At 45.8% G+C, this 17,601-nt stretch overlaps 2 protein-coding genes across 11 annotated transcripts in view; one reads left to right on the forward strand and one right to left on the reverse strand.

Moving 5' to 3' along the window:
• The window catches only part of NSD1 (nuclear receptor binding SET domain protein 1), a 136,450-nt gene extending 122,404 nt beyond the window's left edge, over positions 1–14,046 (forward strand). For 8 of the 9 annotated variants that reach the window (XM_019942603.3, XM_019942608.3, XM_019942605.3 and 5 more), the window contains 4 exons: positions 157–298; positions 4,652–4,758; positions 6,322–6,526; positions 7,645–14,046. In XM_019942603.3, coding sequence (XP_019798162.2) covers positions 157–298; positions 4,652–4,758; positions 6,322–6,526; positions 7,645–9,275 — 2,085 coding nt within the window. In that variant the 3' untranslated portion in view covers positions 9,276–14,046. Of the gene's footprint in view, positions 1–156; positions 299–1,066; positions 1,298–4,651; positions 4,759–6,321; positions 6,527–7,644 lie in introns of those variants that run through there. The other variant, XM_073802835.1, reaches the window with a different exon arrangement.
• Positions 12,456–17,535, reverse strand: RAB24 (RAB24, member RAS oncogene family). Of its 2 annotated transcripts, none has more exons than XM_033853608.2 (8): positions 17,031–17,535; positions 16,879–16,947; positions 16,593–16,671; positions 16,416–16,483; positions 16,228–16,327; positions 15,950–16,000; positions 15,749–15,811; positions 12,456–12,613 (listed from the first exon to the last, which is right to left on the reverse strand). In XM_033853608.2, the coding sequence occupies exons 1-8, from the start codon at positions 17,145–17,147 to the stop codon at positions 12,456–12,458; spliced, it is 705 nt and encodes a 234-aa protein (XP_033709499.1). In that variant the 5' UTR covers positions 17,148–17,535. The 2 variants fall into 2 exon arrangements, with proteins under 2 accessions (XP_033709499.1, XP_004323236.1); XM_004323188.4 differs by lacking the exon at positions 12,456–12,613 and adding an exon at positions 15,269–15,629 and having other exon boundaries at positions 17,031–17,524.
• Between the last annotated feature and the right edge of the window lie 66 nt (positions 17,536–17,601).

Consider the following 17,601-nt stretch of genomic DNA (forward strand, 5'->3'; position numbering starts at 1 on the left):
GGTGGTGATACTAGTGCTGGTCAAGGGACTACACTCTGAGACCACCCCTCTGGAAGAATCAAACTTTACAAATAGAAACTCCAGCTTATTTATTATCACTCTAATTTTAATCAATAATAGTAGAGGTCTGCTGAACAGCATCTCTTGGAATTCTAGGATCGTATTATTGATGCTGGTCCCAAAGGAAACTATGCTCGATTCATGAATCATTGCTGCCAGCCCAACTGTGAAACACAGAAGTGGTCTGTGAATGGAGATACCCGTGTTGGCCTTTTTGCCTTGAGTGACATTAAAGCAGGTAAGAATTATTTAAGGATTCTGGAGCTAGGAATGGGATTTCAGTTTTTATTATCTAAAAATCCCATATGTTCTATAATCCAAAATGAGGTTGCAAATTCCCAAGGATACATAAAAGACTTTCCAGGTGGTACTTAGCATGTACCAGGTATTTTTTTTGTTGGTGGTGGTATGGTAAAATACACGTTACATAAAATTTACCATTTCAGCCATTTTTAAGTGTACGGTTCAGTGGCATTAAGTCCATTCACATTGTTGTGCAACCATCACCACCATCTATCTCCAGAACTTTTTATCTTCTCCAACTGAAGATACCCATTAACCAATAACTCCCTCATTTCCCCCCTCCCCGAGCCCCGGGCAACCACCATTTTATCTTCTGTCTCTGTGATTTTTTTAGCTACTCTGGGAATCTCATGTAAGTGCAGTCATACAATATTTGTTTTGTTGTGGCTAGCTCATTTTTACTTAGCATGATGTCTTCAAGGTTTGGGCATGGATGTTTGGGGTTTTTTTGTTTGTTTGTTTTTTTCTGGCCGTGCCACATGGCTTGTGGGATCTTAGTTCCCCGACCAGGGATTGAACCAGGGGCCACCACAGTGAAAGCACCAAGTCCTAACCACTGGACCACCAGGGAATTTCCTGGATGGTTTTAAAGGAATAAATTTCCAGACCTTTTCCATAGCCTTTATATGAACTCCTTAAAAATTGGTCTGCCTTAGGACTTTCCCTGGTGGCACAGTGGTTAAGAATTCGCCTGCCAATGCAGGGAACACGGGTTCGATCCCTGGTCCGGGAAGATCCCACATGCCGCGGAGCAACTAAGCCCGTGTGTCACAACTACTGAACCCGCGTGCCACAACTACTGAAGCCCGCGCGCCTACAGCCTGTGCTCCGCAACAAGAGAAGCCACCGCAATGAGAAGCCCGTGCACTGCAACGAAGAGTAGCCCCCGCTCGCCGCAACTAGAGGAAGCCCGTGCGCAGCAATGAAGACCCCACGCAGCCAGAAATAAATAAATTTATTTTTTAAAAAAATTGGTCTGCCTTAGAAAGTGTCAGCAGTCCAGGTCTCCTTTTACAGTTGCCCTTCATCCACTTTATAAACCAAATATCCACCTCTTACCCATCTGAATTTTATGGTTTATGAGCCCAAGGCTAAGAAAAACAAAAACCCTCACCTCTTGGGTCTCAAAGAACTGGACATTTGGAGAATGCACAGCTATGTTGTGGCCTGCCTAGATGCCTATTACGTCTCTGAGAATTCAGAGTGTAGAAGTGAGGTAGTTGTAATCAGCACAATATTAAGATGTTTATTTGAATTGAAAGTAAACCTGATAGGGCTAAGAGGTTTGAAAGTAAAGTTATATGATGGATATTTTCCATCAATTAAAGGAGCTTAAAATTTAGTGTCAAGGTTTTGATGAAAAAGTTGTAAGCATATCGTATATACATATACATATGACACCCTCTAAATTGCATGATTTTTTAAAATATTTAGACTTGTATAAGTTTGAATGTATAAGGATGTATATAATTTTTCAAAATAAGTTTTGCATGAATACTAACAAAGCATTTTCAGGATCACTCTCCTAACTCAAAATGAGATCAGACTGGCCTGGGTAGTTTGTAATTGACAGCAGCGTAGTCCAATGACTTTCAAAGCAGAAATCCCATATGAGCATTCTGCTTTGCCCAGTCAGTGTCGTTTACCTCAGCAAACACTAATCAAGATAAAGTAATTAAAGAGCAATTTTGTCAGCTTTTTGTCTGTTGCCTTTTCTTTTTTTCAATCTGTGGATAACACCCAACACCCCCCGCCCCCCCCCCCCCCCCGATATATCTATTTCTCTATAATTTAAATATACTGCTGCCCAGGAGTCTTTTAGGCTCTTTAGAATTTTAAAGGCTCTGACAGTTTTCATATTTTAAAAATTGAGCCACTGTTTTGCATTGCTTCACATAAAAGTATTTAATGATGAAAGTAACAATGCTTGAGCATCACTGTGCACTGTGCTCTATTGGACTAAAAGATAGTGATTTTTAAAATCAGTAAGTTGTATCAAATTTTTGGAATGGATGGCTTCAGAGTAAATTGGGTAGATTTCTGCTTTGTAACAGGAATTATCAAGTGAGTGTGTAAGAGCTACCATTTATCCAATGCCAGACACTGTTCCAAGCATATTGTCTCATTTAATCCTTACAAAAGTACTGTAAAGTATTTGGTAGCATTATCTGTGTTACTTGGATTCTTGGATCTGATATATCTCTCATTCTTTTCTCCATTTTTCTCTGTAACCACACTGGGGGAGGGAGGGGCAGTGTTCCTCTGTATTAATTACTTAAATGTTAGCCATGTGACTTCAGTTCTTATCTCTGTCCTGACTGCTTTTAGTACCACACTTCTACTTTGAACTTTAGTCTGTGTCCATGGGGATGGCCTCTTCTACCATGTCTAGCCACAAATTTCTCTTCTCCCATATTCATTCAGCTCAGGTAGAATGGTGTGGGAATTGACAGACCTTATTTTTGTCCTCCCAGTCTGCAAGGGTAGGTGGGGGAATTGAGACAGAATGTGCTCATTGCCATGCAGAGTGCCCATAGGAGCTTCAGCCTTGCGAATGGAATCAGAACTTTCAGCTTGCTCTCCTCCTTACACATCCAACCTCATGGGCTCTTCACATACCTGTTACTTTCTGTCTTCAATGTGTCATACTCACTCCTTGTTTATCTCTTCTCCAGTGCCATTTGCCATCCCCCAGATTGCAGATTATTGTATTTTGGACTGTTTTCTAGAATGGCTTTCCTGTATGCACACTGATGATACCTTCTGATTTATCTCCTTGTGTGGTTTTGTTTACACAGTGGATGCTGAGTGAGCAGCAAGTTATGCCAAGTATCTTGCTATCTTGTGGTTGAGTTGCACTGTAAGCACATTAAATATATGAAAATTCAGCTATATGCTCATAAATTTTTAAATAAGATTAGTGTGAATAGAATTACCCATCATTCAGTACAATAAGTTCACAGTGGGGAGGGGAGATGTGACCCTGCTGTTACCTTGGTCAGTCTTGGTTCCTACAGGCTCCTCACAATGTGAGCCTCTTACCAGGCCACAAATGATTCTAGCATTTGTACCATATGAACTCCTAAATATAAGCCAGCTGCTTTATAATTTGCTCAACCAAATTAAAAAATAATTGTTTCCAATATTAGATGAAAAACTGTATATATTAATTAGTCTCACTGATAGAAGATTTGTCATTCTGCAAAGGGAAATCTTCCTAAGTTTTGACAATTTTGACTGAACAATTATCACTTTGTACATTAACGGTAAGCCATGACCCCCACCCAGAGATAACCTCTTTGTATGTCTGTATAAAATTCTTCTATTTGTTAGGCTTTCCCTAACATGCTTTGAGTTTGAATGTGTGATTTATTTGCTCTCAGTTTTGATGAAATGCACTTGTGACAGAAAGGGGACTTTTTTACCTTAAATTTGTACATCTCCTATTAAAGTTTACAAATTTCTGCTATGTACATTATGTCATTCTCAGTAAGCTTGTGAGATTGTTATCTGCATTTAATAAATGGACTCTTCGGCTCAAATCAGCCAGCTAGATTGTGGTGTAACTGGGATGTATAGCCAGGGCTTAGGTCTTGTGGTCTAGAGTTCTCTGGTATTATTCTGTATTGACATGTCTCTCTCCCTTAAGTGCTGCCTGGTAAGATGTACTCACCTTGGCACAGATGACAGGTTTCCTTCATACTTGCTTTCCCAGTGCCTGGCACATCAGTGCACAATAAATTGCTGTTTGTCTGCTTTTGGTAATGAAATAATATATTTTGAATCTGAATGGTTAGAAAAAAATAAAAAACAATTTGGGATTAACACATCTATAGTAAAAGTTATTTTAAATATTACTTGTTGGGACTTCCCTGGAGGTCCAGTGGTTAAGACTTCGCCTTCCAGTGCAGGGGGTGCATGTTTGATCCCTGGTCGGGGAGCTAAGATCCCACATGCCTCGCAGCCAGGAAACCAAAAGGTAAAATGGAAGCAATATTGTAACAGATTCAATAAAGACTTTAAAAATGGTCCACATCAAAAAAATCTTAAAAAAAAATTACTTGTTAAGTCATGTAAGTTTTTCTGTTATTAAGTTATATTAGCTCATTAATAATGTTATATGATTAGGATTTATTAGTATGTTAATAATACAGTGTGATTAGAGTTAATCCTTTTAATCCTCTTTTAAAAATTCATCTGTTCTCTTGGAAGTCTGCCTTTTGTGATTAATAGAGAAATAATGTAATTAAAGCCATAGATATTAATATTTTCATGGTCTTTTATGCAGGCACTGAACTTACCTTCAACTACAACCTAGAATGTCTTGGGAATGGAAAGACTGTTTGCAAATGTGGAGCTCCGAACTGCAGTGGCTTTTTGGGTGTAAGGCCAAAGGTACCTTTTAAACATAAAGCTGTAAAATAGGAACCTGTAGATTACTTCCCATGTCTTTTATTGGTCTTAGTTGATCTTACATTTCCTAAGAAAGATTCTCAGTCTCTGTGTCTCTTTTTGCCTTTTTAAAGATATCAAAGAATCTGATATTGAATTTAAGATTCTAAATGTACTATAAGACTGTAGATAAACATAGAACTTTTTTTTTTTTTTAAGGACCCTTAATCTTAACCATGTACCAGTATAAACTTTGTTGTATCTTACTTCCTGGTTTTTTATGTGTACTTTAACTGAATTATAATTCTATAACTGTTAAGAATTGTTTATAATTCTTAAATATTATACATTTTTCCTTGCTGTTACATAATTTTCATAACCATCATTTTTAGTGACTGTTTAAATTTTTATATAATGGATGAACCATAATAGATGAACATCTGGATGCTTCCAGATTTCTCTATCGTAAGTAACAGCATGCTGAAAATTGAAATTTAATTTTGATGCAAAGTAGACTACACCGTGACTCCAATTGGGTATTTCCCATTATGCTTGTTTGATTGTGAAGTCAACATTAAGAACTGAAAAATGCAAATTAGCATGGAAACCACTAGCTAAAGAGGGTAATCATTTTGAGCTATAATAAATGAAGAACACCCAGTGATTATTCTTTTATTTATTAAATAAGAAAATTTATATTGGATTTTGTATTTTGTTTAGTTAGTTGGTTAAATGGTCTTGTTCCTTAAGATGTGCGGTTGACTTAGTCCCTATAAATTAAAATAGTAACAGAGTTTAATGGTGTTAGGTGCACTAGGGATGTCAGTTTCTATATCTTTAGGGTCTGTGTAGCATTTCACACATGAATCAGTGAAAGGGAAATTCGGGAGCAGAAGTTTAGAAATGGGAGGAGATCACTGTGGGCTGGCAATAAATTGGATTGGTCCTGGATGTTCCTAGGCTGAGATAAATAATGTGATGAAAACCATGCATTTTGATGACCAAGTGTGGTCTGCAGGGAGCACAGAGTAGACCTGTGGGCTGCACCAGGATCTATCTTGGGGAGTGGTGGACATGAACCTAAACTGACTTAGGTAAAGATGCATAGCTTGTCAAGAGCAAGGGCCACAAATTAGTTTTCTGTGTCTTCCTAGCACATGGCTCATACTAAGTGCTCAGTGAAGGTTTGTTGAATAAGTTAAGAAATGTGTGTGACACATACACCCAGAGAAGTCTTCCTTAGTTTTTGAAATTAGACAAACATAAGAATAAAAATAAAACTTACTGTTAAAGGATGATCTTTAATACCAGTCTTATGTATCAACAGAAAGCAGCACATTTCTCTCTTAATTCGCTCAAGTGGTAGGAGTAGTTGATACCAGATAAAATTCATGCTACCATTCATTGGGTACCTATGATATGCCCAGTGCTTTTCCTGCATTTTCTCTTAACTTCACAGTAGTCTATGAGGACTGTGTCTTCCCAGAGGAGAGTCTGAAGCTCAGAGAGGATAGTTAACCTGGTCAAGATCATACAACTAATGTGTCGACAATATTTGACCTCTAGAATCAACCCATTGCCACAGAGGAAAAGTCAAAGAAATTCAAGAAGAAGCAACAGGGGAAGCGCAGGACCCAGGGTGAAATCACAAAGGAGCGAGAGGATGAGTGTTTCAGCTGTGGGGATGCTGGCCAGCTCGTCTCCTGTAAGAAGCCAGGCTGCCCCAAAGTTTACCATGCAGACTGTCTCAATCTAACCAAGCGACCAGCAGGTTGGTGCCAAAATCCATTTAGAGTTCTCCTTGTTCTCTGCCAGAATTCTCAGAGCCCTTTGGTCTTCCCATGCATAGTGTTGAGAGGTGTCAAAATAAATGACAACAAAGGCTTGGAATCCTAGGTTATAGAGAAGGGAACAGAAACTCACTCGCTCTGTCAAGCATTTTATGTTATTTTATCCTCCCAGCAACCCGTAGAGAGGGGTGGGAATGACAGGAGTTTGTCCCCAAATTAGGTTTCCTTCAATATGTGGTTGCCAGGGTAATGAAATAATAGAAACTAAGGTAGTGTAGGGGCAAGGCCATAACACTGACCTCAGTGCCAGGAAATGGAAATGGGGAATTGTTTCAGAAGCAATTACTCAGGGCCGTAGCTGGCACAGGTTGTGATAGAACTGATCTTGCCAATGAGCCAGGAGTGAGCTCTAGCATAGTTTACTTGGAAGGAGCTGGGATGGAACACTGTCCATGGCAGAGATTCGGGTATCATGAAATGAGGGTAAAAGAGAGCAGCTTGGGTTGGCTTTGGGTCTTTCCTGCTGATTCTGTGTGGACAACACAGGTAAAGTTTGTGCTAGTTTCCAGACTTAACATTGAGCAAAGGTAAATCTGCTTCCATTTTTCACCTTTGTGTATCTGCTCCCTGTTCCTAGTAATAACCAAATAAGCAGTTTAATTGGCTGAGATTTTCCCCATAGGGTTGAATATTTAAAGGTTGTACAGGACAAATGGAGTTTGTAAAAATATGAAAGTAATATCTTCACATTCCATCTAAGGGGAGCTTTGGGTTTTGTTTTATTGTTGTTGCTTTTCTCCTTGTTGGAAATAGTTGTAGAAATCAGGGTTTACTCCTGCTTGGGTCCTTTTTGTTGTTTTTTACTCCTGCTTGGGTTTTAACTGATGCTCAGTTGCTACTTGATAGTTGGCTGTTATTTTTATGCATTTTGCAGAAAGTAAAGCTGAGATCCTGGGGGAGGGGAGGTGGGCAAGTGGCATGAGCTCTCTGCAGAACGCAGCAGTTTGAAATCACTCCTTTGACTTAGTTCCAGAGCCATGACCCATCTCATATGCATGTCTTGTTTTCCTAAGCCTTTGTTTCACACCTGTGTTTTCAGGGAAATGGGAGTGTCCTTGGCATCAGTGTGACATCTGCGGAAAGGAAGCAGCCTCCTTCTGTGAGATGTGTCCCAGCTCCTTTTGTAAGCAGCATCGGGAAGGGATGCTCTTCATCTCCAAACTGGATGGGCGTCTGTCTTGTACTGAGCATGATCCCTGTGGGCCCAACCCTCTGGAACCTGGGGAGATCCGTGAGTATGTACCTCCTACAGTACCGCTGCCTCCAGGCCCAGGCACTCACCTGGCAGAGCAATCATCAGGAGTAGCTGCTCAGGGGCCCAAGATGTCGGACAAGCCATCTGCTGACACCAACCAGACGCTGTCGCTGTCCAGAAAAGCTCTGGCAGGGACTTGTCAGAGGCCACCGCTGCCTGAAAGGCCTCCTGATAGAACTGACTCCAGGCCCCAGCCTGTAGATAGGGTCAGGGACCTTGCTGGGTCAGGGACCAAACCCCAATCTTTGGTATCCAGCCAGAAGCCATTGGACAGGCCACCTGCAATGGCAGGACCAAGACCCCAACTATCTGACAAACCCTCTCCAGTGACCGGCCCAAGCTCCTCACCCTCAGTCAGGTCACAACCACTGGAAAGACCTCTGGGGACAGCTGACCCAAGGCTGGATAAATCCATAGGTGCTGCCAGCCCAAGGCCCCAGTCACTGGAGAAAACCCCTGTCCCTACTGGCCTGAGACTTCCGCAGCCAGACAAACTGCTAGTCACCAGCGGTCCCAAACCCCAGACTTCAGACAGGCCCTCTGAAAAATCCCATGCCTCTTTGTCCCAGAGACTCCCACCTCCTGACAAAGTACTATCAGCTGTGGTCCAGACCCTGGTAGCTAAAGAAAAAGCACTGAGGCCTGTGGACCAGAATACTCAGTCAAAAAATAGAGCTGCTTTGGTGATGGATCTCATAGACCTAACTCCTCGCCAGAAGGAACGGGGAGCTTCTCCCCATGAGATCACACCACAGGTTGATGAGAAGATGCCAGTGTTGGAGTCGAGCTCGTGGCCTGCCAGCAAAGGTCTGGGACAGATGTCACGAGCCATTGAGAGAGGCATTGTGTCAGATCCTGTCCTTCAGCCACCGGGCAAAGCAGCGGCCCCTTCAGAGCACTCCTGGCAAGCTGTTAAATCACTCACCCAGGCCAGACTTCTTTCTCAGCCCCCTGCCAAGGCTTTTTTGTATGAGCCAGCAACTCAGGCCTCAGGAAGAGCACCTGCAGGGGCTGAGCAGACCCCAGGGCCTCCCAGCCAAGCACCAGGCCTGGTGAAGCAGGTGAAGCAGATGGCCGGAGGCCAGCAACTACCTGGACTTGCTGCCAAGAGTGGGCAGTCCTTCAGGCCTCTTGGGAAGGCCCCATCCTCCCTCTCCACTGAAGAGAAGAAGTTGGCAACCACAGAGCAGAGTCCCTGGGCCTTGGGCAAGGCCTCACCAGGGCCAGGGCTCTGGCCCATGGTGGCTGGACAGACACTGGCACAGTCTTGCTGGTCCTCTGGGAGCACACAGACATTGGCACAGACTTGCTGGTCTCTTGGAAGAGGGCAAGACCCTAAATCAGAGCAAAATACCCTTCCAGCTCTTAACCAGGCTCCTTCCAGTCACAAGTGTGCAGAGTCAGAACAGAAATAATACCAGTAAATGCCACATGACCAGACCAGCTGCCCCCAGGGTTCTTGGGGAAGGGAAAAATCTTATTTTTCCCTCTTAAAAAACAGACCCCAACACTTTTCCACTGATATTCTCTCCTTATATCCCAACATTCAGAACTCTTGCTACATTAGCCAGTGGGGGCTTGTGGTTGTGTGAACCATGTATGGAAATCCAAGTGGGCCCCAGCCAAGGAGACAGACAGACTCGGGTCTCTTTCCCCCAACCGTTACTCATGGTGAACTTGAAATAAAAAGTCCACTCTGGAGTCAAGCATGGGATTCGATTCCACTGGTCAGGTTGAAGGTAGCGGGGCTCTCAAAGCTATTTCTCTAGCCCTACCAAGCCCCACTGAGGGTACCTGATGAACCCTTGGGAGGAACTGATACCCATTCAAATCGGTGGTGATTTCTTGAACATTCATGTGTGCTAGGCCTGGTGCTAGTCACTGGCAGGAGATACAGAGATAAATAAGACCTGATCCCTGTGAGCCTAACATGCTTGCCTGGGTTCCCAGGTTATTTTTAAAGAACCTTTGACCAGGAAATAACAGGAAGTTTGAGGGGCCTTGGGGCTCTGGGCTCATTTTGTCATGCCCTTTGTGGCCCCAGAAGTGGTTGTTTTGAGTGTCTCCTGGTCAGGTGTGCCTGTGTGTATGTGCATGTGTGTACACTCATGCGGAGGTCTCCTCTATAGGCAGGTAGGGCCTGTTGGCTGGGCAGCCTCTGCTGCTTCTGTCTGGGCTCTGGAGAGTCTAAAGATCTGTCCTTGGTGGAGCAGTTGGTTGGGGGGCTGGGCTCTGTGAGGACACAGCTTTCCCTCAGTGTAAGAAGGCAATTGGCAAGCTTACCTTTCTTTTCTACAGATTTTCCTCCTTTTACATCAACCCACCCCATGCCTGTCCCCCAAACACTCAGGTGCTTTCAGATTTCAGAGTCTCGGGCAGTAGACCTAGGGAATCTCTGGCAAGCTCTGGGCTAGATCCACCACCAGCTCAGGGAGAGTGCCAGATCCTGGCAAGAAATTACTTCTCTCCTGATCCTTTGCCCTCCTACCTGAATGGAGGGAGTCTTCTTCACTAGTGGATTCTACCACCCTCTTCCTGAGAAATGCTGTGCTCTGTATTGAGAACACCTGCCTGCTGACTTAGCTCAAAGGCAAGCCAGAACCCTTCCCCATGACTGGCAAGATGTGGCGTTTAGAGCAACGTCCAGTCCAAGAAATGACTCCTCATAACTGCTGATTATCTGTTACTGCTGCCCTGAGCTGGGGCCCAAGGGCTGGGAAATCTGTTGGTGCTACCCTGCCCTACCATTCACCCAGCTCACTGACTGCCAACAGGAATTGCTGTTTGGCCAGTTCCTTCCCATTCACCCACCCCCTCTTTGTCCCTAGACCAAACATGTTTACCTCTCTGCTTTGCCAACTTAGCCAGCAGCTTTAGCCAACAGGCCATCTCCTGGCCCCAAGGTCTCCTGGTCATTTCTGTCTCAGTTATGGCTTTTACACCCTCAACAGGATTCTGTATTTTGTCCCAATTTCCTCCTCCTGAGTTTCTATTGAGGTTACTCCCATACTTCTAAGGAGGGAACAACTGTTGTTATAGAAGCATTTGCGCTTTATATAAAGATTTAAAAAAGAATTTGCTTTTATTTCCCAAAGTCTGTCTCTGGGGTTGAGACATTTGAACTCAGGCAGAGGCATGAGGCTGGGCAGGGCTGCCCTGAGTTTAGGGGCCTATTCTTGCATCTCACTTAGACCTCGGACTCTCCTCTGTAAATTCCACCTGCCTAGTTCTCCTCTTGCATCCTGTCTCTCTTCCCACATCATCAGAGAGGAAAAGCTCTTTGTTTTAGAGGAAGAGAAAACAAAGCATCTTATTTTCTTTTAAAAAAATTTTAAACCATGGAAAAGATATTTTTAAAGAAATCCACCCAGAACATTAAAGTTCATTATATTAAGTATTTATCATGTGTGAGAATAATAAGTATATAACTGCAGCTAGTAGGTCCCTTTCCCTATTCTCTTAGGTTGTATGAGTAGGATTTGCTTGGTGCCAGTCCTGTGCCCTTTTTTTCTCCTGTCATCTGTAGTTGTGATCAGAAAAAGATATCCGCACTGCGCTGTCAGAATCTCTTTCCACTGTGTTGTGTGTTAAATTACCGTAGCTCTTTGTTTCATGAAATAAACTGTGAATTTTGTTGGGGGGTGGGGTGTGCAGGCTATGTAAAATTTTTAAGTGGAGAAGTTTGATCCTGAAGGAGCTTCTCTTATGTAGGCTTTGGTAGGTAATTGACTTGACAGCCACTCTAGATATGTCTCACAGGACAGGAAGGAGTGAGGGAAAGGTGGGCCACTTTGTGGTTTTGTTTCAGTTTTTTCCATTCTCCCATTCACTGGAAAGCTTCCTTCCAGACCTGCGTAGGAAACAACTTCTGAAGCTGTTTATTTAAATGGATGGACAGCCAGCCTGGCTTTCATGAGGGCCATTGTAAGACTCTCTTAGGTTGATTGGAAATTAGATGTTCAACTCTCAGGCCCACTGATAGCATTTGATACTAGATTGTTAACATCATGAAAGCAGTCACTATACAATTAGAAGCAGAGTCGGAAGGACTTTTGGGAAGTGAGACTCTTGCATGACCCTTTGCGGGGGGTGACCTTGCCATCCTTAGGGGATTCTCCTGGAACCTATACTGAGACCTTTTCTCCAGGGGGTGTGACTTGGCAGTTAAAAGGAAATCTTTACTCTTAGAAACTCCTGATCTTTGTGTAGGATGCTATTTTGGCATTTGGCCAAGTGCTTGTAAATCAGGATCTCAATAGAGCGTCTGCCTTTAAGCCAGTTCCCCAGGAAGCCTTTCTGAGGGGTAAGCCATAGCTTCCATAGGTAGTTAGAGAACTAATACCTGTCCTGGCCCTGTTAAGTCAGAAAAAATTATGGAAACTGTTGAAATTTGAATTCAAAGCCTCATTTGCTTCTCTACTGGAGCAAACCCATTCTAATAGCAAAATAGTTGTCACTGCAACAAAAGCATCCAAGTTTTTAAATGTCTGCTTCCCCCTGAAGTTACTGAGTTTGAAGTGATTTAAATCACTGTGTCGATCCTCTTCTGAACAACTACCAAATCTACATCTTTAGCATTGATGAAAATAATTATTCTATTCTTTACATCCTCCACCCCACACTACAGTCAGGGCATGAAGTGCATCAGCGATCCTTTTCCAGGCTTGGTAGCGTCTACTCACAGGAGCTGGACTCCCGGGTTGCCTCGTGAGAACAGAGTGGCAGGAAGGAAGGCTGGTCCTGGCAGCTTCCCCTGTGGAGAAGAATCAGGAGAGCACTAAATGTGGATGGATTTTTTTTTTCCCCCCATCAGCTCCTATAAAGCAGGTTTTCTCCTAAGGCTTTTTTGGGGGACACTGTCATCCTCTTGGGGTCTGTCAGGAGGTCAGAGTAGCCCAGTGTCCTTACTTCTCTGAGATCATGGCAGGAAAGGAGCTGCCACAAGCCCCTTTTCCTGCTGAATAATGTTTGGGCTGTTCCATGTGTTAGACATTCCAGATCATTTAGAGCTGGGTAGCTGCTGCACGAGACTTTCCTTGGCTGTGGACAGTTAGCTCTCAGCTGAGCTTCCTAGAGTTAGTGCAGCAGGGCCAGAGGTTGCTGTAGTATAAATTGAAAAAAAGAATAGGTAATTGCTTTGTACACACACAAAAAATGCAATGATGGTGCTAATTTCCTGGTATAAATAAGCACTGCCAAGGGTTGAGGGACTGGTGACTTGAGAAACCCAGATTCCTGTTTGGGAAGAAGAGATCTTATGTAGTTTCCTTGAGGCTTTATTAGAGGAGGGGAAGGTAGAGCCTTGGTGAATCTTGCATCTGACCCTGAAATAGTCCAGTGCAGTCCAGAGGTGGAAGAGATGCTGTTTCCAGATGAGGGTGGCCATTGAGTTTCTCAGGGCTGGTGTCACCTTGTCCATAGCCTCTGTCCGCACTGCCTGAACAGGTTGGTAGAGAGCTCCAAGTGTGGGGTCTCCCTCAGCTACCTTCTGCCCCTCTCTACCTCTTCCACTCTCATGGGAGCACCTCTATTGCTTATGAAGATTAAGGGTAATATTTCTTAAGGAAGTGGAAAGAGTTTATTTTAATTAGAAATCCACAGCCTGGGGAGAAATGTTTCCTATCAACATAAGCAAAAATAGCACATGTTAAACTCATATGGTCCCTTTTCTAGAGCTACTTTCCCATGACTCTCAAAACATCAGGCTGTTGAGGGCTTCAGGTGTAACACCCTGGAAATCGAGCAAAGCTTTTTGGACAGGAGGTGAGCCTAGGGAGTTAGGAGCAGAAATGAGTGGTTCTGGTGCTTTAGACTTCCAGGGTAGGGGCAGAGAACAGGTGGTCTCTAGGTCTGAGGTGGGTGCTGCCTGTGTGTGCATGTAGGTGAGAGTGTTGGAAGACGGGCGAGTGCAGCACACAGGAGCTCATGGAAGAGCAGCTAAGTCTTGGCAAAAAAACAAGCTGACAATAGAGATCTATCTTTATATTTTTAAGAAAGGGGCAGAGGGGGTGTCAGCTGAGGTCCATCACTTTTTTTGCCCCCTTCACCCCAATAGATTGTCAGTGATAAGTGGAACTCTTAGTGAAAAAGAGGGGAGCCCTGTGCTAGGAGTCCCCATAAACATGTACTGTAATTCTTTGTATATAGAAAAAAATTACTGTAAAGTAAAGTTTAACTTTACTCTTATGGCCCTTGCCCTGTGTTTTGTTTTGTTGTCCGTGGGGAGATGTAGCCTAACAGGAGGGAGGATGGGTTTGGGGTGAGAGCAGAAGCCAGCCCCTGAGGTAGTTCCCAGGGACACGGAACTGAGCCCTTCCTCCAAGCACCTCATGGGAGTGGTGTGGGTTTCCTCCCAGTAGCCACAGCTGTCAGAATGTCTTTCTGCTGCTTTTGTGAGTGGCTGGCATCAGTTTCAGTCCCTACACAGGAAGCCTCCATCACCCACGAAGGAAGGGTATTTTGAGGTTTTTAAAAAGGAAGTGGAACCAAAGCACTTTCTGAGTGTGAGTCTAGACATTTTGGCCAAGTTTTTAGTTTTTTAGAGCAGGTGCTGGGCACTGCAGAGGACTCAGCCTAGGCCTAAAATGGTAAAGTGAGGCAAAGGGGCTGAGCATCCCATAACAGAAAAGGCTGCCATATGCTTCCTTTTGGTTGAAGGGTTGGTCCTGTCTACAGTAACATCTGATTCTTCAGAAATATCTGGACGTCCAAGGCCCAAAAATACACTTTCAGGAACCCCTGGGAATCTGCTTCCCTTCTGACTTAGTCCTGAACTTTCTACCCCAGGGAAGAGTGTGGGAAGACAAGCATTTAGTCCTACAGTTACTTTTCACTCATGATCTTCAAGTCCTGAACTGGGTAGTGGTCACTTCATTTTACGGATGAGAAACACAGGCCAAGTTTAAGTCCCTTTTCTGAGTAGCTGAGTTGGATCCCAATCTGGATCCATAAAACCTTTCTAAGTCTTGCAGAACCTATGATTTTTCTGTTAAGCCACATTATAGGGTGTTGCTAGGAAGCTTAGGATCTGAGCCACAGGCATGACTCATGGACTTAGACATGACAGAGGTGCAGTAGAGCCAACCAGTCTGAGGTAGAAGTGCTTGATCCTTTGATCTCTGGATACTACTTCAGTGCCTTCCTTGCTCTTAGCACCAAGAAGGAAGTGTGAGCTTTGCACTGCCCCAACCCCAGCTTCTCGCCCTACCTTTTCCCCCACTAAGGAATAGGAAAGGGCCCTTCTGCTTCTCCATTGTCTCAGCTGCAACCCTGGGGTGAAGCCAGTTGGTTTCCAAAGGAAAGTAAGAGCTAAGAGGAGCCTTGATATAGGAAGCGAGGGCCGCCAGGTGGCCCCAGAAAGTACTAGGTATCTTAACACCCAATCCACACAGCAGGGAAAGGGGTTGAGTGTGATTCACAGTGCATTGATTTTATTTACAAATCAGAAGCCACTTAAATAATTTGTAGACACAAGTGCTGTCCAGGGCAGAAGCCTGGGGTCCAAATCAGCCCTTACCCTCCTTGTGCCCATCAGTCAGCCCAAATGCTGCCTCCGTTCCATGGGCCAGCACAGGCAGGTGCCACCTCTGCCGCCATGGGGACCCAGGGTAGCTCAGACGTGTGATCACCCAAGCCCAGACAAAAGCTAGGTCCAGCCTCTCTGGGGGAATTCCTTTAATTCCCCCAGGCCAGGTGAGTGGTGACTCAGTGATGACAACAGCTGTAGAAGTAGGGGTTTGCCTTCTGGCCCAGGTCCACGCCCTTGTCCTCTGTCAGAGAGAGAGGTGGCAGCTCAGCATCATTCTATTGAGGGATCAGGTAACTCATGAAGGGGGCCAGATGCTGTGGGCCTAGAGGAAGTCTCCACAGGAGCTAGGGAAGGACACACCTGTCATCACCTGGAAGGCGGCCACACTGACGTAATCCTCTGCTACTTTCTGGAAGAGCTCATCTGGCAGGAAAAAGGGTGATAGGTGAGGATCAAATGCCAGTGGCCCTGGGATCACCCAAGTAACCAGCCCTCTAGGCTTTTCTCTGTCTCCCTTGTTGCCCTTGCGTGTTCTGCTGTGAGGCCCAGAACAGCACTCACCCACACTCTGGCCTGTCTTGCTGGATGTTTCAAAGAGCTGAGCTTTGATATCTGTAAAGAGAAGTGTTTAAAGCCTCATACCTGAGAATTAGGTGGACACAGACAAAGGGGAAGGCTAGAAGTACAGGGAATCTTCTGAACCCCACAGATTCAGGGAGGCCAGAGAAAGTCTTCCCATGGAGGATCTTGCCATGGTAGCCAAGGCAGTCCCTATTTTCTGTGACCCACCCAAGTAGCCACTTCCCTCCCCCAGCCCTAGGGAGCTAAGGAGCAGCTACTGTCTGCATAGTCCTGGACGTCGTGGAAGTCCACACGTCGGCGCCGCCTGTCCTCCTCCAGCAGGTCACTCTTGGTGCCACACAAGTAGATCTTACAGCCCTGGAGCAGAAGACAAGGTGAGGGTCACCCCCCTCGGACCACCAGATCCCCAGCCCGTCTCGTCTTTTGGTGAGGTCGGGCCACCTACCTCCTCTAGGTTGCGCAGTTCCTTCACCCAGAACTTTGCCCGTTCAAAGCTGCTGCTGTCCGTCAGGTCTTGGTGTGGGACACGCAGGAAACACAACCAAGGGTCAGAAGCTGTTCTGTAATGCCAGCCTGGCACCCTCCCCTTCTTGTTTGAGAAACAGGCCAAAACCATCCTTACCATAGCAAACGATGGCAGCCTTGGCGCCCCGATAGTAGATTCGGCTCATGGCCTCATAGCGCTCAGAGCCTGCTGTGTCCTGAAGGGCAGGGGGAGGCTCAGCCCTGGCCTGAGTTGCTGAGCTACTCCCCAAAACTGCAAACTAATGCCACGTTCTCCAGACCCCGTTTTTAAACTGTGGTCTAGAGAACAGAAATGGCCTGTGAGGCCACAAGTCAGCCATTAATAGGCAGGACCTACGCCTCCTCAGGAATGGGTTTTCCCAGGACTTGCCCAGAGAACTTACCCAAATACCCAAAGTCACCGTCCGGTCTCCGACGGACATCACCTTGGCCACGAAGGCGGCCCCAATGGTCTGCAACCAAGGGGAAGCAATCAGGGCCTCGGATGCGGGTTAGCCCCCTCCCACCCGTGCTGGGCCGCGTCGGGCGCACTCACGTTCTGATAGGGCCCCACCAGGAAGCGATCGTGCACGTATCGCTCCACCAGGCTTGTCTTGCCCACGTACTCCTTGCCCAGCATCACCACCTTGACGTCCACACGCTGCCCGCTCATGCTCCCGGGGCTGCCTCACCCGCTTCAGGGTCCTGAGCGGGGGCGGGAGGCAAACCGGATCTCCACTACGAAAGGCAGCGCCCGAGCCTCAGTCCCCGACCCCAGCCGCCAATCTAAGGCTCCAGACGCCGCGACGATATTGAGCTACAGCAACGCCTCCGTCCGCCCCCGCTCTTCGGCCCCGGGTGCTGATCCTCCTTCTGAGAGCCCAGGACCCGGGGCGGCCTGGGAGCGTGCGGGGAAGCGCACTCAACGCCGGCGTCCGGGTCGCTAGCTCGCTCCGCTACTCGCTTGCCCGCCCGGCTTAGGGGCCGCTCCGGCACGGTTTCCCCACAGAGCCTGGGAAGAGTCCCTCCAACCTGGCTCCGGCCCGGAGCACCGCGACTCCCGCGTCGGGGGAGGAGGTAGAGGCTGGGGAGGCGGGGCCGCCCGGTCACTTGGGCAGGCGCCGGAA

Source organism: Tursiops truncatus, chromosome 3 (assembly GCF_011762595.2).
Source record: "Tursiops truncatus isolate mTurTru1 chromosome 3, mTurTru1.mat.Y, whole genome shotgun sequence".
Lineage (NCBI taxonomy): Eukaryota > Metazoa > Chordata > Mammalia > Artiodactyla > Delphinidae > Tursiops > Tursiops truncatus.